General features: G+C 34.8%; 2 protein-coding genes across 2 annotated transcripts; both read left to right on the top strand.

Annotated features, from left to right (window-relative positions):
- Nucleotides 1–858: 858 nt before the first annotated feature.
- On the top strand, nucleotides 859–14597 carry LOC126705644 (outer envelope protein 64, mitochondrial). The gene is made up of 13 exons (XM_050404750.1): nucleotides 859–1222; nucleotides 1436–1588; nucleotides 1690–1814; nucleotides 2887–3012; nucleotides 3405–3587; nucleotides 3807–3951; nucleotides 5073–5241; nucleotides 5675–5809; nucleotides 5904–6104; nucleotides 7632–7759; nucleotides 7847–7898; nucleotides 12190–12259; nucleotides 14207–14597. Exons 1-13 carry the CDS (start codon nucleotides 966–968, stop codon nucleotides 14287–14289), a joined length of 1827 nt encoding a protein of 608 aa, XP_050260707.1. The 5' UTR covers nucleotides 859–965; the 3' UTR covers nucleotides 14290–14597.
- A 1135-nt stretch (nucleotides 14598–15732) lies between these two features.
- Nucleotides 15733–20174, top strand: LOC126706097 (uncharacterized). Its single transcript, XM_050405365.1, has 4 exons — nucleotides 15733–16608; nucleotides 18976–19068; nucleotides 19888–19955; nucleotides 20050–20174. Exons 1-4 carry the CDS (start codon nucleotides 15970–15972, stop codon nucleotides 20159–20161), a joined length of 912 nt encoding a protein of 303 aa, XP_050261322.1. The 5' UTR covers nucleotides 15733–15969; the 3' UTR covers nucleotides 20162–20174.
- The last annotated feature ends 2707 nt before the right edge of the window (nucleotides 20175–22881 follow it).

The following is a 22881-nucleotide window of genomic DNA, read 5'->3' on the forward strand; positions in this document are numbered from 1 at the left end:
TAAATGAGACTTGGAAATATAAAAAGGCAAAAGCATTGGAATGTGGTATCACGTGGGTTGGTTGCTGGACTTGGGAGTGGAGAGGTTTCATGATTTATAAAATTATAAATATACTAATATATTTGTTTATTTACAAGAAAACCCAAAATGTGAATTATTTTTTCCTTAACCATTCTGATAACTTTATTATGATTTTCTTTTTTGAAATATTGTAATAAATAAAATTCATTAAACTATATTATTTGGCTTAATAATAGTCATATATAAGTAATATATATGACTATTGGATATATGATTATTATGCTGTGTATTCAAGAGTTAATCTATTTTGAATATACACCATTGTAATTTGCTTTAAGATCTCTTCTTCTCTTCCCGTGTGTGTGTTAAAACACTCGGTATTTAAAAAAAAAAAAAAAAAAAAAAAAAACTTACATCGCAACATATATTAGATTATTGAATACTAATTTTTAATTTTGATTTTTTGTTTGATTGATATTTTCCAAGAAAATGTTAATGCTAAAATAAAAAGAAAGTTAGTAATTTAGTGTTTCATATCGAATTTTTAAAATTGGAATCTTAATATGTAACCAAAGAGGTTACAAAAGTTATATTCATAAAACATTCCCATAAAATAATAAATCATATTCAATAGCTTTTCTATGCATCACATGAATTAATGACTAGTTTATGATACTACGAATTATTCAATAATTTTCTACCAAGGTGTTCCAACACTGACTTTATTTGTCCCTAAAAATCAGTATAAGAAAAAAAGGAAAAAAAGTTAATGCAGTAGAATATTCGCGCCTCCTGTCCAAGTCAAAGCACAATACACAACTTCATTGAGACAGAGAAGCATCAAAGCATCCACTGACCCAAATAAATAAACAAGTCCAAAAGTGTGTCTAAAACCCTCCCAAAACCCTCCAAAGAAGCCTCCTTCCACTTCCAATCCTTGCTCCATGTCAAAGGCAGTAAAAGTTATACAGGCCAATGCTTCCAATCCCAAGCTGTTGATCGCACTTGGGATCGGCCTTGCCGCCGGTGTCGTGATCCTCACCGAGACCCGCCGGAGGAGGCGGAGGCGTGCCAACGCCGCTGCCCAAAGAAAGGACTTCGGTACTTTCGTCGTCCGATTCGAGCTTCTCCCTTTCCCTCAGCCTCCTCCTCCTGCCGCTAGACTGCCTCTCTCTTCTCTTACTTTCGCCATCAAGGACATGTACGTTTTCTATTCTCCCACTCTCTCTTCTTTTTCCTTTCCTGATTTCACTGTGGAATTTCGATTTTCGTTCCTAAACTTTTATAGGAACAAAAAATAGACTTCATTCTTATATTGTTGTAGAGTTTTCCATAAGATCGGACTGGGGTTACTAGTGTTAAAAAAAATTGATTTTTGATGTACATTTTTTGATGGGTTTGGTGGGTTTTGTAGATTTGATGTGAAGGATTATGTGACGGGGTTTGGGAGTCGAGATTGGGAGAGAACACATGAGGTTTCAGAGAAGACGGCGGTGGCAGTGACTGCTCTGTTGAAAAATGGGGCTACTTGTGTTGGCAAGACTGTTATGGATGAATTGGCATTCGGGTAAGCCTTTTTAAGTTCACCATTGCTCGTTTTGTCTCTGTCGAAAAGATTCAAAGTTACGCCAACTTGTGTATGCTGCTTGTGCCTGATTGTTATCTCAGGATAACTGGGGAGAACCGGCATTATGGAACCCCCACCAATCCACAAATGCCATCATGTATCCCCGGAGGTTCCTCTAGTGGCTCTGCTGTGGCGGTTGCAGCTGGACTTGTCGATTTTGCTCTTGGTATTTTTTCCCCCCTTATGTTTTGCGTTGCAATCTCATCCGTTGTATTGTTCAGGTCCAGTTCTGGTGAATAAAATGGATTGTTCTTTCGGCAAAAGTTGTGTTTGAATTTATTGCATTCAAGGTTTATTCTTTTTGGGGTGGAATCTGTTATTTATTTCACAGAACTTTGTGTTTGTGTGTGACACTAGATTTGTTTTATCAACTTATTTTTAGCTTTTGTCAACATTCTGAGCAAAAATCAAGGCATGGGCATTTACCTTTCCTTTTCCATACCAATTGTTAGCATTATTCAAGATATGCCCATTTTATCAAAGTATGTATAAATGTTTTTTTAAAAACTTACTGCCATGCCAAGAGTTTTGTCAGTTGTAGCTCAGTTGGTACCTCATTATGTTTCCAACGGAGACATGCAGAGTTTGAATCCTCCTAGCCCCAACCATCCATGTTTCAAAAAAACTTACTGCCATAACTTGATGTTGAGCACTCCATGGAAGCCTTGAAAGTTGAAATTCTTGATTTTTTCTATTGATGGAGGCTGCAAGATGAAAAGGATGGTTGTTTGTGGGGAGGATGTTGGGGGGGGGGGGGGGGGAGAGAGCTACTCTGAAACCCTATTATCCCATATTTAAAAAAAATGGCAACTTAATGGGCCAGTTGCCATTTATTTAGGGTGAAAAGCCCCCCGTCCCTACAAAAAAGAAGAAGAAGAGGTTGGTCCATACTATTATGGGCCCAACATAAAATAAACATAAAAACCACTTTTATATAATCACATCAATAATGACTATGCTAGTTCATACAAGATAAGAAAATAAATACAACAATATCCCACCCTTGTGGCCAGTCAATTGCCATTGTTTCCTGATTTTGTTAGTAATGTCCATAAAAATCAGATGAAAATGAGGATAGTTAGTGCATACTAAGTGCTTATTGTTTTTTATGGTTGATGTGCCTATTGATGTTTTTTATGATGTCCTCCTTACCTCATTGTGGAGACTAAAATACCTGTTTATATGTTTTTGCTTCTTAACAATGCTGTCTGATCCTCTTAAGGTTCTTATATTTGTAGGTACTGATACTATTGGATGTGTCAGAATCCCAGCATCATTTTGTGGTATCCTTGGATTTCGACCGTCTCATGGGGCTGTATCTATGATTGGAGTACTTCGAAATTCACAGAGCTTAGACACTGTTGGTATGGAAAATAATTAGTGCCAAATTTCTAGACTCTTTAGGTTTATAATGAATGACCATGTGGACATGTTGACAACCAGATTTGTATCTATTCAGGATTGTATCACTCTGTGTCTGCTTTTCCTTTTTTACCTATCAACAAAAAAGTGTCTGCTTTTCCTTTTCTCTGGTTTCATGGGCAAATCGGTCAGGGCAGGATGTATGAGTTTTTAGTCTTACAAATGAGTCATACTTTATTAGAATTTGAATTATGTGGACTGTAGTTTTCCTTTTCCCAAGACTGATGTCTGTTTGTGCACAAGTGCATGCACTCGTAGTGGGGGTAACTTTGTTTTGCCTATTTGTTTCTAATTTTTCCTTATTAATTTACCTTGTTTTTGTCCGGTCTTCCAGGATGCTTTGCTCGTGATCCATCTATTCTACATCGTGTTGGACATGTTTTACTTAAACTAAATTCAGTGGAGCCTAGAAGGGCAAGACGTCTTATTTTTGCTGATGACCTCTTTCAGTTTTCTAAAGTTCCCACGCAAAAGACATTAAATGTTGTTAACAAAGCAATTGAAAACCTTTCTGGGTGTAAGTAGCTGAACTTCATGATAATATAATATGTACATAGATTTTTACGTAAACACGTGTATAAAAAAAAATCTGAATTTTCCTATTTAGTTGCTCTTATTTATGACTGATTATCAATACTTGCTACAAAATATGTTGGTTCTCATTGGACAACGATACTTACCTAAAGAAATGTAATGCTGATGTTGAAGTTGCTATTTTGTTTTGTTGGTTGTACAGACCAGCCTCCAAAGCATACGAATTTTGGTCAGTATATTGGTTCAAATGTGCCCAGTTTAAAACAGTTTCAAGAGCCGTCATCCAACTTGCAAAATGGGACATCTACTTTAAAAGCGCTCTCTTCTGTAATGGTTTCACTGCAAAGGTAATCAGGAGATTTAGTTTTTTTCTTCTTCCTTTCACTTGGGTCTTTTGGTTTTCATTAATAAATATATATGATGAGATTTGAGATTCATGTTTTCCCTCTTGTTCATGGTTCCTATTTTTGTCATTACTCAATAGGTGAATCTGGAACATTGTTTGGAAATTAGAAAAATTGTCATTACTCAATAGCTGAATCTGGACCATCGCTTGGAAATTAGATAAATCAAGCTGACAATTATATATATATATATATATATATATATGTATGCACACTATGTACTGAGAACATTTACTGGTTTGTTCATGTCCAATGGTTGTACAATGATCTGCTGATGTAACCTTGATTTTAGTCTGACTTCAACATTTGATATATTTAAGGCTTATAAAGATGTCCTGGATGTATCTGTGTGATGTGTATTGTAAGGAAGCAAATGCTAAAGTAGCACTCTTGCTGTTACACAGGTGATGCAGCCGCGGAAAAAGAGTTAACTTGCTATCTTTACAGTAATTTTCAGTTCTGGCAGCTTAAGAGTGTGGGGCCATCATGTGATGTGTGATTGAAGCATTTGATTAGCTTTTTGTTGAAAGTTGGCAAAAGTACAATTGTACTTAGAAAAAAGTGAGGCTTTAAAATGTTGTACATAAGAAAATAAGCTAAAAAAAATCTGAAAATTAAAAAAAAAAAAAAAAAAAAAAAAATCCCAAACTCACAAGATAATTTTCTTTTTAATGTCTTACTTAAATTTGATTAGTTTTTGTGTTCTTAGCTGTTCAGAGAAAGATTGTTTGTACTTAGCTTATAGCCTGTATGATATTGATGTAAGTTTACTCCATTGGCTGCAAATTTCCTTCATGGTATACCATTGGGCCAATCTTTGTTTTGGGAATAATTTGCTTAGTTCTGTAAGCCTTTTCTCCTGCTTATAATTCCTTCTAAAATTGTCTTAGATGATTTTAGTTCATATTCATACCATCCATTGTGATACAAAATTGATATTTTACAAGTTCTCTCTCTCTCTCTCTAGCTGATGCAGCCCTTGGATATTGGTAGTACTATTGCAGTCTAGTTGATGCCCTGGTTTCCTTCTCACTAACGTCTATGATGTGTGCACATGTTTTCAGATATGAATTCAAAACAAATCATGAAGAATGGGTAAATTCAGTCAAACCCAAGCTAGGACCTGATGTGTCTGATCGTGTTCTTGCAGCAATTAATACCACACACAAGAACATGAAAATTTTATATAAAGTCAGAACTGAGATGCGGGTTGCCCTTCAAAATCTCTTAAAGGTACCCTCAACTTATTTATTATGTTTCATATGGACTTCAACTCAAAGTGTTAAGTTCTAATAATATTTTTGTTGTTCTTCCATTTTCTTTAGTTGGTCCTATTAGGATTTTTTTTTTTTTTTTTGGGATAAGTAATAAAGAATTTTATTAAAGAAAAGGAAAGCTTAAATGAGCCTCCTAAAGAATTACAAACATAGGTTTTAGTTATCCATGGAATCAACTGAATTATGAAAACCCCAATCATTGTACAACATCAAAATAAAAAAAATAACTCAGGAAGGTATAATTGATCTTAATGACAGATCATTCCAAACCTTCGAGATTTTGGTTGTTCTGCTCCCTCCAAATTTGCCACACAAGAAAATGTGGAATCGCACTTGCATATGCCACTATTTGTCCACTTTATTATTGTGTTTTTTTCTTCTTTCTCTAGGATGATGGTATATTAGTAATTCCTACGGTGGCTGACTCCCCATTAAAGCTCAATACAAAGAAGGGACTTTCAGCTGAATTCCATGATCGCATATTTGCACTGTCAAGCATTGCTAGCATATCTGGATGCTGTCAGGTGACTTTGTATTTGTTGCTTCAGTTTTTGTCTCTATGCTGTAGATTCTGTAGCCTAGTAGAATATTTATATCTATTTTGCATTTTACTGGCAGGTTTCCATTCCCTTAGGAAAGCACAATGATTGTCCAATCTCTGTTTCATTTATCACATTCCATGGTGCTGATAAATTTCTTCTTGATACGGTCTTGGATATGTATTCATCTCTCCAAGAGCAAGCTAGCATCGCATCCAATTCAGTGCATTTGCCAGATACCAATGGTAACATGGATGCTTCTGAACTCTTGAAAGAAAAGGTATGTTCACCCTTAAGTATTTTGTCATGAAATATTGATTCTGCATTTGATGAAAAGTTTCTAGTGCAATCTTTAATCTAGTTATTGATCAGGTGAAGCATTTTTGACATTCCCTTTTGATTATTGCTCTATTTGTACTTACCAACACTTAATGCATAAGATTAGGGACTGGAATTTGACCTTTCCTGATCATGAGGCTTTTGGTGTGCATACTGCCATCTTTCCCAGATAACAAAGTTTCAGTATGTTTCTTTTTTCCTTTTGCCAATAAGCCTGTATGTTCCATGGGTGCAAATGGATTACTGTGTGCACTCTCACTGTTACTCAAGTTTTCCTGAACTAGGGTAATCTGTAATGGCAGGATTTAGTGTCTTCTTGTTTTGCTTTTCAAAAAGAAATAATGTGGCTGGGGATAGATGTTAGAGATGATCATTTTAAAGTTAGTTGATAACTGCTCTGTCTTTATCTCTCTCTCTCTCTCTCTCTTGTTGAATCTTCCTTCTGCTTCTTAATCATGTAAGGATTTGAGGGAAGTGATTAAAGATTTTCAGACGTAATTAGGGGATCTATTTTACTACATTTTACTTATTGCAAAAGAAAAGAATTTCTTGCTAATTTAGATTTTACATCCCTCTGCTTCCGTATTACTTCTACGTCATCTGTTTGTTGATAAGTGAATTATCATACATTTATGGAGTGAATGGATATGATGCTGTAATGCGAGCAGAAAGATGTGATTTGTCTGTTTCTGCGAAGAAAAAACCTGTAAACTTTGTCTGGCATTCACTTAAGATGAATATATTTGTATCTGAAGTTATAGTTACTGAATTACTGTGCCTGGAACTGGTATTTATATGTCACTTCGGATACAAAGGATATGAACTATTGATTGACTGTTTCAAAACTTAAAGAGTACATAATCACTAGTATTTCTTCATGTTGGATCAAACATAAGATTATTATTATTATTTTTTTAGAATTTTGATAATGTAAATGGATTTAGAACTTTGCTGTGTGTCAGTGCCATAATAAGTCTGATTAATTGTTTTTCTGGTCAAGCTTCTTTGGAACCTTGAAGGGAAAAATTTGAATCCTGTATGCTGTCTTATTACCGTCTTCCAACATGATTTTTGTTGCAACTTTCAAAAGTGCTTGGTCGGCTTTTCATAATGAATTTCTCTGGTCATTATTGGGTGTATCTAAAGAGGTGCACATGTAAGTTACTTTATTGCCACTAATGATGTTCTTGTGCTGAAGATTTATCTTTCCATGTCGGTTTAGATACAGGCATCCAAAAACTGTTTTGGTTACATTTCTCTTGAAAATGTTGTTTTAGTTGTTTTAGTTTTATATTTTGCTGAATTTTTATTTTTTTCATCATCAATACTACAAGTCTTGTTTGAGATTTAAGATGAGCCTTATCTATATTAATTATTAGTCTCTTATGATACAGAGATGCATACACACACGGACACACACATAAGGTATGCTGTCTGAGCCTTTTCTTGTTATAAAATCTTGTTGCAGGGAAATGCTGCATTTAAGGGAATGCAGTGGAATAAGGCTGTCAAATACTACACTGAAGCTATCAATTTGAATTCGACAATTGCAACTTACTTTTGCAACCGTGCCGCTGCTTACCTAGAGCTGGGATGGTATGTTCTTTAATATATTATTTGATATTATTAATTTCTGTGCATTATAGCCGAAGTCTTCATATTTGTTGTTCTGAATACATGCAGTTTTCAACAAGCTGAAGAGGACTGCAGTAAGGCAATATTACTTGATAGGAAGGTGAGCAGACAAGTTTGTTGTACTGACTAGTCCCTGCAAATCATTCTCTAAATATCTGCATCTTTTTAATTCTTTAATTTTGTAGCCATTGTCCATAATACCACATATCAGGTCCTATCATGTTTAAATGATTAATCTGGTATCACTTTTTGATAATTCAATTTTTATAATAAGTGGGAGAAGGGGCATTTGAGCCTTGGTTCTCATCATACAGGAGAACATGCAATACCATTGAGCTACAAGGCTCTTGGCGATTGATCTGGTAATATGGAATATATTTTATAGTTGTTTTGGTTTTCTTTATTATCGTGAAACATGGTATAAGAGTAAGGTGGATGAAGTAGAGAAGCTCTTTTGGAGTATTGTGTAGTTGTAGAGTACCAATTAAGTTAATTTAATGTAATTTTTTTAAATATTGCTACAAGACCAGCTATACATGTGTTATTGAATGTCGAACAACATGTTCACAAATGAGTGTAATTGAAATGAGAATGTTAAGTTGGGTAAGTGGAAATATAAGAAAAAATAGAATTCGAAATGAGGAAATTAGCTTAAAGATAGGGGTGGCCTCTATTGATTGAAATATGAGGGAGAATCTCTTGAGCTGGTTTTGTCATGTGCAGAGGAAAATGATTAATGTACCAATGAAAAAGAGTGAGTTGATTCAAGTTGAAGTAGCAGAAAGGAAGAGGAAGACAAAAGATAACATTAATAAAAGTAGTAGAAAAAAGACATGTCAATTAAGGAGTTTACTTAGTAAACTGGTAGATAAATCTGTTGGGGTCAATTTTTTACAGGATTCAAGAAGGCTCGTTCTTCCATTTTTCCTATGACAATCTCTCCAATCTTCTGTTCGTTGATGATTCATTGATCTTTTGTGGTACTGAGCTGGCTGATACTACATCTGATGTATTTTGCTATGTATTGAGGCTGTGTTGGGTTTAAAAATCAATTTGAGTAGGTCTGAACTTGTCCCCTTCGGGGTTGGTCCCAGGGTTGCATTGAGTTAGCTGGCGTTTTGGGTTGTAAGGTTTTTCAACAGCCTATGAGGTATTTGGGGTGGAATGGGTGATTTTCTTGAGGTGGAATGGGTGATGAATTTAAATTTCACCTTTTTAATTGGAAAATAATCTGTGCCCTGATACAGCAGTGTGGATTGGGTGTGCGTGAGGTGGTATATTTTAATAAAGCTCTATTGGGGAAGTGGCTTAGGCATTTTGCTATGGAGGAGCAGGCTTTGTGGAGGACCGTGGTGGCTAGCAAATATGGTTGTGAATGGGGTGGTTGGAGTTCAAAGGAAGTGTGGGGAGGGCATGGCTTCAGTTTGTGGAAGTTTATTAGATTTGGTTGGGAATTGTTTTCCAGTATATTCATTTTGAAGTAGGCCACATTACTAAGGTCAGATGGAGTTGTTTCCCCCTCTATACCGTTTAGCTGTTAATAAAGAAGCAAATGTGGCTGGTTATATTTGCTGGAACATGGGGGCTATGCATTGGGATGTTACTTTTGTGCAAGCTGTTCATGACTGGGAGTTGGTGCTTTCGGCTGACTTCATGACTCATTTATTCCATCAAGATCAGACCGGAAATTGAAGATTGTATTTGCTGGAGTCCCACAACTAGTAAGTTATTTGAGGCTAAAGTGCAAACGACACTCCTAAAGTTTGGGGGTGTTTGGATATTACACCCTAAAGTTATATTCTATTTGCATTAGTAGCCCCTTCGTCCATATTTTCTATTAAGTGGCACATAAGCTTGCCATGTATGTTTAGTTTGTCTAATAAAATGATGCCACATCATTTATGTAGCCTAAAAAATTTAAATAATTGAAGATGACATGGCATGATAAAAATGATGTGTCATCATTTTATTGGATGAACTATATACACCTGGCAAGTTTATGTGGCACTTAATGAAAAATATGGATGAAGGGGCTGTTGATGCAAACTGAATAGAACTTCAAAGGATAAAATCCAAAATTTGAAATTTCAGAATATAAAATCCAAACACCCCAAACTTTAGGGGTGTAGTTTGCAATTTAACCTAAATCTTATTATAGTCTATTTTCTGCTGGTGGCAGTAGGTCTTTACCATGGAAGACTATTCAGAAGGCCAAAATACCTCTGAAAGTTGCTTTTATTTTTATTATTTTTTGTATCGACTGCAATGTGGGGCAAAATTCTTACTTTGGATAACCTTCAAAGACGTGGGAAATGGTGTTGGTTAATCGTTGTTTCTTATGCAAGCAAAGTGGGGAGTGTTGATCATATTCTTATGCCTTGTGATTATAGCAGGGAATAATGGTATTTGGTTTTGTGTTTATTTGGAGTGCAGTGGGTTATGCCCGAGTGTGGTACATTTGTTGGTGTGTTGGAGGCGGCATTTTTGTAAGTTTAGAAATCGGAAAAGCTGGAAGGCTATTCCTTTGTGTTTCATGTGGGCCATTTGGCTTGAGCGGAATAGACAGGCTTTTGAAGGGTTGGAACGTTTGACGATGGAACTTAAGATGCTGGTTTTGTGATCTTTGATTGTATGGATGTCTATAACCCCATAACACTTGAGCTCTAAATTTTTAGACTTTATAGATTCTTGTCATTTGTAATTTTCTGTACTTCCAGCACGCATCTTGTGTATTGGTTGTCATTTTTCTTCAATAAATTATATTATTTACTTATCCAAAAAAAAGAGGTTACAGAGAGTATGACTTCAAATAAAATAGAATGGCAGAAAAGAATGCATAAAGCCAACCATGACTAGTACATTGAGAATGCATAGCCAGCCCAAAATTTAGAGACTAAGACTTGGATGTTGTTGTTAGGGGTTTAAGCACATATAAATATTGCTGAATTTTGAGTAACAAAAAACATTTAGAATTACAAATGATTTTTGCCTAGTGTCCTTCATGGTCAGAACATGGGAATCTGAGATGTATGTGTTTGAACACTAATCACACATTAATGATGTGTCCTGGTCAACTGGATTACTATGGACCAGTTCTCTGTCTTGGTCATTAGGAGTCCAACTGGTTTCTTCAATAGCTCTAGGGGGTGAGACTAGAAGACCCACTATCTCCTTAATTTATTAAGGTAATGGAGATCCGTAGTAGATTGCTAAATAGAGTTGTGGATGGTGACTTTATACCAGGATTTCAGGTTGGGGATGGTTTTGGTGGTACGCTAAATATTTCTCAATTACCCTTTGGGGATGATACTATATGTTTCTTTAATGCAAAAGTAGAACATCTTTACCTCATAATTTTTTTGGGTACTTTTTCTTATTTTTTTCAGGCAGTGTTTGGCCTTAATGTTGATTTGGGTGTACCTGTATAGGAAGTTGAAGGAATGTCTGTTTTGGTTGGTATTTTTTTTTGTAAAGTTGGTTGTTGCCTATGAACTATCTAGGTATTTCCTTGGGATCTTCATACAAGGCAAGAGTGGTGTGGAGTCCAATTATAGAAAAAGGGGGTGGAGGTTACCTAGGTGGAAGAAACTTTTATCTGTCGAATTACCAGTTTGTAAGAGCCTTGCAAGATTTGAAATCAAAATTTGTTGGTTCTTTGCTTGATATCTTATATTCTGAATACCACTAGAGGAGAAGGTTTTGATTGTATGAGGTTGAGGCTTAATGCCAATACTAAGTTTGATGTTCGTTCTTTATGAGGTGTTAAGAGGATCTAATGGTAAGCCATTTCCTTGACAGTGTTATTGGTGTAGCAAGGTCTCAAAGAAAGTTGTGTTCTTTGCAAGGATAGTAGCATTGGAAAAATTTTAACAGTTGATAATCTTATTAAACGAGGTATTATATTAGTAGATTAGCATTCTACATGCAAATGTAAAGGAGAGTTTGTAGATAATTTGTTATTTCATTATGTAGTGGCTCATGAGTTGTCGTCTTTTGTTATTGCTAAATTTGGAGTTCATTGGGTAATGCCTAGAAGGATAAGTAACATACTTGTTGGGTGGAGCGGTGGAGGAATTGGTTTGCTAAGCAAAGGAGTGCTACCTGGAATCTAGTCTCCTTTTGCTTTATGTAGATAATTTGAAAAGAATGAACGGTCCTACTAGCTCTTTGTTATTAAGCTGCAATCAAAATTTTTAAGGTTGTTCATGTGGTCCCGTATGTTTGGCATTCTATTTTAGAGTTTATTGACTCCTCTTTCCAATGTAATTTTTAAATTTTGTTTCTCTTTTTGGTGAGTTTTGTTTATACATCACTTGTACATCAGCTTCCCCATTTTCCAATAATATTTCTTGTTACTTATTAATCAATAAATTTTTATTTATTCTGTGCAGAATGTGAAGGCTTATCTGAGGCGTGGAACAGCTAGAGAATCACTTCTCCATTATAAAGAATCTGCTGAAGGTAAGAATCTGGATTCACACTGCTTAAGTGTTCACCTTGTATGAAACCCCAAGGGGTGGCACAAATTACTAAGACCACATCTCATGAAGTGAAGGTTACTAATTTGAATCTTCTCTACTCCCAAAATGGGGCCGAACTTATTAAAAAAAATGTTCACCTTGTATGCGGTGAGCTGCAGAAAAATTCAAAGGTCAATTACTGATCCAGAGGAATTACTATATACACCAATGACCTGGACTTTCCCAAGACCTATATCCTTGAGTCATAGAGCATGTTGGTTTGCATATTAAATCCTTATGCGATGTACATTTTTTTTTGGACAAGTAAATTTTGGTTCCTAGGGGTTCTCTAATTAGTGACCTCTACTACATGAAGTGTGGTCCCTAGCTGATTGTTCTACCTCTTGGGGGTAGATGAACCACTAATTTTTAAGGGAAATAGGACGACTTTGTTTTACTGGTCGTATTGTAAAAGGTGTTCGTTGTACTGGTCCAGTTATGCCCCTGCAGTAGAGGTGTAGAAAATGTTCAGTCCGAGTGTGTTGCATGCCCATATGCATTTTCTAGTTATCAAATTGTTTGAATGTCAAAATATTGGGGATTGTAGATGATTAAGTTATATGTCCATACTTCTGTTTGTATGAGTGTGTAGTATATTTTCTAGATCCTGCTGCAAATTTAAGTGATGGTATCTTTTATGCGTGTTTGTTTTTTAAACATCAGATAAGTCAAGTATTTGGACTCCAATAGGGATGCAATTCATTTCTTTTATCAACTGTGCCAATCAAAATTGTGTTCTGCCACCTGCTTGTTATGATCCGTATGAATTTCCGTTGCCATGTCGTGCTATGGGACACAATGAACTTGCTTGCTTTGATCTTTTAATGCACATGAATCACATGCACACAAAATGCATACATTTTTTTTTTTTTATAAGTACGAAGAGAATATTATTAATAAAAGAAAAGCAAGAGAAACACAAAGAGTTCACGGTAGTGAACAATGGAAAAAAAGAAAACAACAAGACAAAAACGGCCTCTAATCTATTCTAATAGAAGAAATAAAATCCGTAAGGGTAGAACAATCCGAGAAACCCCAACATCGAGACCAATCAAAGAGGGTCCTCTGGCAAAACTCTAATAACTGAACCACAATTTTCCCCTCATCCTCAAAAGCCTGCTGATTCAGTTCAGACCAAATAGTCTACATTAAACAGCCTGAGACCAAATCCCAAATATTAGAACTATGCTTCCCAAGCCAATGAAACCAACAGAATAATAAGTCCTCAACTAAATCAGGCATGACCCAATCGATCCCAAACAACCGAAGCATATACATCCACAAAGAATGAGCTATCGGACAAAAAAGTAACAAGTGATCCACAGATTCCGCATTACAACAGCACAAATAACAACGATTCGCCAAAGGGCGACTACGAAGCATAAGATTATCCAAAGTTAGAATCTGACCATGAGCTGTCGTCCACATAAAAAAATCCACTCTTTTAGGAACCTTAACTTTCCAAATACCCTTCCAAGGGAAGGTGGAGGGAGCTGCATTTCGAATCTTATGATAGAAAGACCGAGTATCAAACTTCCCACTACCATTAAGATCCCAACAAAGCCTATCACACCCTCCATCCCTAGGGATTCGGGTTTAGATGAAATGAAGAAGGGAGTAGGAAGCCGCCAACTCCCAATCATTGAATTCCCTCTGAAATCTTAAATTTCACACTCTGTCATTATCACCCACTGAAGGGCTTAACACATCAGAAATACTAGCCTCCTTATTAGCTGAATACAAAAATAACTGAGGATAAAGACTTTTAAGAGGGACATCCCCAAAATCATTGGTTCATTCATTCACATATGCAGAGAGATTTGTAAAATATTAAAACAGGATTTGTAATATTCAACCCTCTTATAGAATTTCTTCTCTTTGTGTGCAGATTTCAAGCATGCTCTTGTTCTTGAACCACAGAATAAGGTTGCAAGTCGTGCTGAAAAGAGACTTAGAAAGCTGATGAGTTGATACAAAAGCTCACTGGTCTCTCTTCTCTCTCCCCCATCAGAAAGAAAACCAACAAAGAGTACTTTTGCAAGTTAGATTTGGGTTTCCAAGAATATAGACCCTCCTTTTTGTTTTCAACCTTTTGGAGTAAAAGAAAAGGAAAGAAAGAGGTGTGAAATTTTGTATACGGCTGCTGCATTTTTATTCTGTTCCTGTGCTGTGCATATTTTTTCATTGTAAGTAATCTTAATCTGAACTATCATTTGAGAAATAATTATAAAGCGTTGCCTACTTGCATGCATTACTGTGCATGCAAAGCTTTTTTCCCTTGTCTTTTGTTTGTTTGTCTCAGTTGCCCAAGTTATTTTTCTCAAGAGTTCAAGATTCTGACTATATTTGAAGCCTAGTATTGGTCGTCCCGGACTGTTTCGCTGGGTAACCCCAGAAATCACCACAACATAGTAGAGAAGTAATTAGACTTAATAAAAAAAGAAAAAAAAAAAAGGGGAGAGACAAAGTAATTAGTTTTCTTGGGGAAACCAACCAACCTCCCAAGGGGAGATTTCACTGAAACACCAATGCCGTAGAGGACCACATGAATCGGATCCACTTATGTATAATATTTTCTCCCGACGGTTTTATTCTACGTCAAGTTATAATATAAATAGATGATTTTTCAAGATATACACCATCAAATTTCCAAAGAAACCAATATTTTTATTTTTTTCCTTTTTATTTTTTTTGAAGGATAAGTTAATTAAGATTTATTTAAAAACTAATCTAAAACTTTATCCCACTTTTATCTGTTTACCCAACTCCTAAGTACAAAAATGAAGCCATAAAATGATGCATAATTTAATTTCTTGGCATTAAGCACTAAAATAAAACTAACCTATACCTTAAGGTTCCCATGTGTTTTTTAAAATAATGATACGATGACATGCTTTAAACGTCGAAATCTCAATGCATGAGATTTGGAAAATCTTAATTTTCATAAAAAAAATTATGTTCTTTGCATTTAGATCCATTTGTTTTATAAAATGATATGATGATATGCTTTAAATGTTAAACTGTCAAATGCATGAAATTTGTAGAATCTATTCATAAGATCTTCACCATGAAGATCTGTTCATGCATGAAAATGTCAAATGCATGAAGATCTTTTTTTTTTGGTTTCCTATCTTGATTTCTCAAAACTTTCATCTAGAGACTAATCAATCATTGTTCACGACGGATGGACACATAGCGGGGTAATCAATGCATGAAGATCTTCACCATCTAATGATAAATCATAATCATTAGTGACGCGTGACATATGATGGGTAGCTAATTAGAAAAATTGACATAGAGGTCTAAACTTTATATCATTTTAAATATGGACACGTGAATTTATCACCAAATCCAGTTGAGCCAAATCTGTCTCCTTAATTTTCCTACCTTATTACGGTCGTATGTATTCCGAAATCCTAGTCCGATATGCCATCTCAACATTAACTAAAATTACTAAAAATAACTTTCCCTATCAACCTTTTGTTTCTCTTTCCCACACATCCAAATTGTCATCATTTGCTAATTCCTAGTTCTGATACTGAAACTAAAACAAGCTCCTTAAGTCCTTTTCCTCAGATTCAGAAACAATTCTCAATCTTTAATCCATATTTGAATCATTCCCAGGATTTGAATCTTTCTATATATATATATATGTCTCCCATTAAGCTGTCCAAATGGTTTAGTTTTACAGCTTCAAGGGATTGGTTCTACCGCTATTCCTTCACCAGTGCAGGCCTCTCTTCTGTCACTACAAATCTGGGGGATGGCACAGTCATGCATTGTTGGGTCCCCAAAATCCACAAACATTCCAAGCCCACGTTGCTTCTCATCCATGGCTTCGGTGCCAATGCAATGTGGCAATATGGGGAGCATCTCCGCCACTTTACAACACGGTTCAACGTCTATGTCCCGGATCTTCTTTTCTTTGGCCGCTCATTCACTTCTAGGCCTGAGCGTACCGAGTCTTTCCAAGCAAGTTGCGTGATGAAGCTAATGGAGGCGCATGGCGTGCCGAGAATGAGCTTGGTTGGGATAAGCTATGGCGGGTTTGTGGGGTATAGCATGGCAGCGCAGTTTCCAGAGGCTGTGGAGAGGGTGGTGTTGTGTTGTGCTGGTGTGTGCTTAGAGGAGAAGGATATGGAGGATGGTTTGTTTAAGGTTTCGGATTTGGATGAGGCTGCAAGCATTTTATTACCACAAAAGCCCGAGAAGCTAAGGCAATTGATAAGCCTTTCGTTTGTCAAACAAGCTAGGTTTATGCCCTCTTGGTTCCTCTCAGATTTCATTAATGTAAGACTCTCTTCACGTTTCTCTTTCACTTTATGTTATGAATATTGTCTCTGCTTGTTTAGGTAATGGAATTTTGGATAGGTTTATGGAAAATTTTGAGGTTTGGTTAATTGGGTTGAGCTATTAGATCCTTTCAAATAGGCGTTTTAGCATAATATACTATAGTTAAGCTTTGCCAATATCGTCACCAAATTAAGCTTTATTGGGGACTCTAAATATAGATATCAAGTTTTTATGTATTAAATAATAAGGCTTAAAATAAACTTATCAAACACATATTAAGACTGGAAAGAATGAAATCATTCTTCTCTAGCTCGATAAAGCAATTGATTAATGTAGGCATTACACTTTGCTTTGTCGTTCCCCTGTTTTTTAACCCATCCCTAGTGATTACTCTCTAGTAGAAGAAAGTATTCTTTTCCATTCATAAAGATCCAAATGTCAAAATCAATAAAACGACAATCATGGACCAAAATTTAAAGAGAAATGATATGTCTATAATATTTTTACAACGAATCTTAAGTGGTAGGTTGTTACTGGTTGTTATTGTTAAGACAAAAAAGTAATCCTAGTGTTAGTTTCAAATTTGAACCAATAACAACTAACCACCTGTGATTTGTTGTAAAAATATTGTAAATGTAGCATATCTTAAATTTAAATAGATTAATATTGTAGCAAGACATTGTCTCGGGAAAGGAAAATTTTACTTCCAAATTGGGGAGAATTAATAGAAATGAAATAAGATGAACTTGTATGTTGACATCGTTTCTGGTGTCCTTGAAAGCGGCTTTGTTTGGATGCCCATTACCCTCTCACTCATCACTCATTACTCAATTTTCATCATTTATCACTTATCACTGAAAATATCCTAACTTCTTAAAGTGACATGTTTGGCACTTGTTTACAATTTCTGATAATTCCAAAATCCAAACTTTTTGTGGGACCCATTCATCACTTTTTGTGGTGTGAAGTGATCATGTAAGTTCAACACATGATGGAGCTGTTGGTGTGAAGTCAAAAGTTGCGGCTGGACCTAAGAAGTGCTCTGACCGTGGGTCCTTCAATGTGTGTGTATTTACAAGAATGCTATCATAACTCAGTTTCCATAACTAAAAAATGCCCAAAACTTGTTTTTAGTGTTTCTAACTCATTACTCAAAAATTAAAGAATTGAGTGATGGAAACAAGAGTTGAAAACAAATCTAAACAGCCTTCTCTGCGTTGGTCCTACTATTTTTGAGTAAGGAGTTATGAAAACAGAGTGATAGGTGATGGGCACTTGTAAAAAAATTTTAACCCCTTTACAAAAATAATAAAATTTTTAAAAATTATGATCTCCCTCTCTCAAAAGAAAAAAAGTTAAACCTTTTTAATTCAAACAGTTGAGAGGTTCAAATATTTTTTTAAATAAAAATTATAAATGAGAATAAATTTATAAGGATATTATAAAAATAGTATAAATGTTTAATTTACAGTAGATTTTTTAGTAAAAAGTTAAGTTTTTACCATTCTCAATATTGTAAGACAAAATCACGTTTAAATTTATACAACTATAAAAATGTTTTATTTTTTCTATATAATAAAAAAAAATTAAAATGGTTTGGTTAAATAGAGTTGTTTCAAAACTTTTATTAAAAGATTAACCTCTTTTTACTAGTTTCAAGTCGAACTTGGCTGTTAAAGAGGTGAGTTTCATGTCAAATGTTGAAAGAGTCAAGTTCAAAAAAGAAGCTATTTTGTATTTTTCGATATATGTTTGAAACAAATCTATTTGACCAAATAATTTTTCAAATTGCATTACTGAGCAAAAATGGCTTGAAAATGTGACATCTAATTTGTTTAAATTTAAATGCTTTTGAAAGTAAGTCTGAATTTCCGATTAGGATCTGGCCTAGTTCCTGATGACATTCCGGCCCCCATTTGAGGTTTGGATTCCCTCAACCTATACTCAGCTAGGAAAAAAAAAAAAATTTAATAATTATAACCAACTATTCATTTTAAGCAAATGCCTTAATCCAAGGAAAATGTTAAAGAATATTTTAAAGGCATTAATTTAAGAACGGTTTTTAGAAATATTTTATGAACAAATGAGAAAATAATAAAACTTTTTGACAATTTTTTTATATTTTTCTTGAAAATAATGTCGAAACTTTTCTAATATACTTTATTAACAAATTTCCTAAAGATATCCGTTAAACCATTTATGTCTCTCATCTATTTTTGTTACATTAAATTAATTGAAGGTGGAAAGAATTGAACCGAGATATTTTCATTGAGGAATAGGACGTATCACTATCAATGGAACAAAAAATCAATGACCTGTCATGTTTTAAGAAAGCTGAGTTTTTATTATTTTCAAATTGGACAGGTGATGTGTAAAGGGTTTGTTGAAGAAAGGAGAGAATTGATCCAGACAGTACTCAAAGATCGTTCACTTTCCGACCTTCCTGTGATCAAACAGGTTATCATATATCATTCTTGTTCACTCTTATTCATACTTAATGAAAAGCGTGTTTGTCTTTTCTTCTTTCCAAAAAAAAAATGAAAAGCGTGTTTAATGTCAATAAACATTAAAAGAAAAGAAAAAAAAAAAAACCCTGAGAGAAACTTTATTGATATAAGTGGTAAACTTGTGGAATCTCAAACTTAATGTATAGGCTCATAATCAATTTGTCTCATATCTTTAGTATCTATATAATTTTAAATTTTTAAAACTTGGATTTTTTTTCTATGCCGTTACCATTATCGTGTGGGATTATAACTACAAAATTACAAATTCTTTTATTAAATGGTTTTCCTGACCGATTCTACTTACATTGCTGCCAAAACCACTTATTATTATTATTATTAGTAGTCATAAATGATAACAGACGTCTTGGATCTTCTTCTTCTTTTATTTTATTTTATTTTAAATTTGCTTCTATGCTGCCAACGTGCTACGTACATTATATGCTTATATGAGAATTGTTCTCAATGAGTTGGAAAAAGAATATATAATAATAATAATTCAATTGTTAAATAGTGGGAGGATTTCTACTCTATAAGCCTCATGGCATAATAGAATTACTATAGCAAAATATTTAATTCTAAGGATGATAACTTTAATATATATGTATATTTTTTCTACGGTAAAATATATACATATATATTAAAGTTATCGAGTGTATTGAGGGAAAAGTAATGTGTCTTATTCAATCATAGTATCACAACACTTATTTTTATTAATTTATTGCTTCATTTTATTAACATTGTCTCAAAATTTTTGGTTCTCTCAAACCAGCCCACACTAATAATTTGGGGAGAGCAAGATCAGATATTCCCTCTGGAATTGGGGTACAGATTAAGAAGGTAATGCAAAAGTTTCAGCTTATTATTTGAATTTTAATGTCCATTACTTTTTCTGAACCAACTAACCAAGTGAATTTTGACATATTTGGAGTAGGCATGTGGGGGAAAATGCACAGTTGGTCATTATCAAGAACGCAGGCCATGCAGTCAACCTAGAAAAGCCCAAGGAGTTTGTCAAAAATTTAAAACTCTTTCTGCTTGGTTGACATTCACCTCCTTCCTCACCTATTTTCTGGTAGCAATTCCACAAAAGCAATTAATGTAGATTACTATTTGATTTTTGTTAATTAAACAGTAATATACTTTTTTTTTTTTTGAGAAATAATTATAACATGCTGCTAACCCCGCAGCTCGAACTATTCCCCCCTAGACCCCCAAGCACTTTATACATGGGGAGGTGCCAAACACATGGCAAGTTGTTATTAGTGGAACATAAAGTAAAACACAAAAAAATAAACAAAATTTAGGGTATGTTTGTATGTGAGTTCAAACAACAGTTTTCAATGTTTAAACATGAAAGTTGTGGGCCCTAAAAGTAAATGTGTTTGATCAAGAGCATTTGAGTTACAAATCTCAATTTAGAGTATTTAAACATTGTATTTTAAGAACATGTTTGGGGTAGTTTTCAAATTTTTAGTAACAATATTGAATGACATTGTGATAAATATTTTGAAAGGCTTGAGACCCACACATTTTGACATTACAATTAAAACACATAAACTTTATTTCTCTTTCATCTCTTTTCTCTCCCATGTCCCATTCTCATCTTCTTCTTCTTAAGCCAACCAAACTCTATACCTCTCTCATCTCTTTTTGAAATCCAACTCTATGGTCAGAACTATGCAACTTGATCTCTCTCCCTTTCCCCTCTACCTATCTCATCTCTCTCTACCTCTATCATCTTGCTATCTCAATATTAATTAGACTCAATCATGGGAGATACTATTTTTGATAATATTCATAGTTGGAATTTGATGAAATAATCAAAGATATCCTTAAGGGGGACCATGTGCAATTTTGTTGAATCAAATTGCTAGAATTAGTACCTACATATATATACTAATATATATATATATATATATTAAATTTGGGGGGCACGTGGCTCTGTTCATGAATAGCTAATATGTCATTAGAAACCTAAGCTGCCATCTTAGTTCGTAAAGCATTTGTAGTAAGTAAAATATTTGGCTCCAGCCACGCATAGAAAGATCAAAGATAACATGTGCCTTGTCATGTGCACTGCACATGACTCACTTGGTTAGTTGGGTTAAGTGAATCATGTGCATTGCACATGACAAGTACAAATGCCATCTTCATATTATTGGTTGGAGCTTAAGGCTTCAAATTGATAGCTTAAAGGTCACCAAATAGCCCATGGCCCACGGCCCAACCCAAAAGCCCAATAGCCCACTGGGCTAATGGGCGGCTCGAACCATTGTTATTGAGGCCCATGGGTAGCCCACTAGCCCAGTAGGTTAGACCATGGGCTAGTTTTTATGCCCATATGCACCCAATGGGCTAGCCCAGCCCGTTGGCCCAACCTGTTGCCTAACTAAATAATTCAGAATTTATAACAAAAATATATAGGAGGTGTATAAAGAATAAATTTTGAGACATTATAGAGGAATTTCTTAAGAGAATTCCCCCAAGTGCTAACCACTAAGATACTTAAAATGATTGTGCTAAACTTAATTTACTAAATATATATTTTTCTAGTAGTCTAGCAACTTTGAACTAACCATATGACGTTTTATTATTATTATTTAAGATTAAAAAAAACCATTTAAAGCCTTAAACAAAAAAATCAAATAGGTTTCCATAAACCAAACAAAGAATTAAATAGATTTGACTATTAAAAAATTTGTAATTAAGTATTAAATTCTTTGAGTCTTTCTGATAAAAGAAAATTTTGATCATTCCCTTATAAAAAATTGATTCTTTTCTTATAAAATTAATATAATAATATGATAACACAAGTCCATGGGTAGCCCATTAAGCCCAACTCGATAGCCCAGCTCGTTAAAGACAAAATGGGCATTGCCCATTGGCAGGGTAATAGTAAGGGTCGTCAATGGGCCGGGTCGGGCCGGCCCAACCCATTTTAACTTGGCTCATGGGCACAATGGGTTGGGTATAATGGGCTATTAACTAGTTAACGGGTTGGGTCGGGCTGGGCCGAAAGAGAAAACCTTAGCCCATGACCTTGCCCATGGTAATGCCCATTTTATTTTTAGCGAGCTGGGTTATCGGGTTAAGCCGAATGGGCTACCCAAGGGGCTTGTATTAGCATATTATTTTATTATTTTTATAAGGAAAGAATCAATTTTTTATAAGGGAATAATCAATCTATTTTTTTAAAAGAAAGAATTAAAGAATTTAATACTTAATTACAAATTTTTTTGCAGTCAAATCTATTTAATTTTTTGTTTTGTTGATGGAAACCTATTTAATTTTTTTTATTTTTATCTTTAATAAAAAAAAAAGTCAAATGGTTAATTCAAATTTGCTAGACTACTAGAAAAATATATATTTAGTAAACTAAGTTTAGCATAATTACTTTGAGTATTTTAGTGGTTCAGGGAGTTTTATTAAGAAATTCCTCTATAATATCTTAAGATCAATCCATCATACACTTCCTATATATTTTTGTTATGAATTATGAGTTATGGGTTGGGCCAACGGGTTAGGCCAACGGGTTGGGCAACAGGTTGGGCTATTGGGCTAGCCCACCAGGTACCCATGGGCATAAAAACTAGCCTACGGCCTCATCTACTGGGCTAGTGGACTACCCATGGGCCTCAATAATAACGGGCCGGGCCGCACATTAGCCCGGTGGGCCGTCGGGTTTCTGAGTCGGGCTGTGGGCTATTTGATGACCCTTAGGTAATAGGCTGGGGTTTTCTCTTTCGACCTAGCCCGACCCAAC

The sequence above is a fragment of the Quercus robur genome, chromosome 11, assembly GCF_932294415.1.
Source record: "Quercus robur chromosome 11, dhQueRobu3.1, whole genome shotgun sequence".
NCBI lineage: Eukaryota > Viridiplantae > Streptophyta > Magnoliopsida > Fagales > Fagaceae > Quercus > Quercus robur.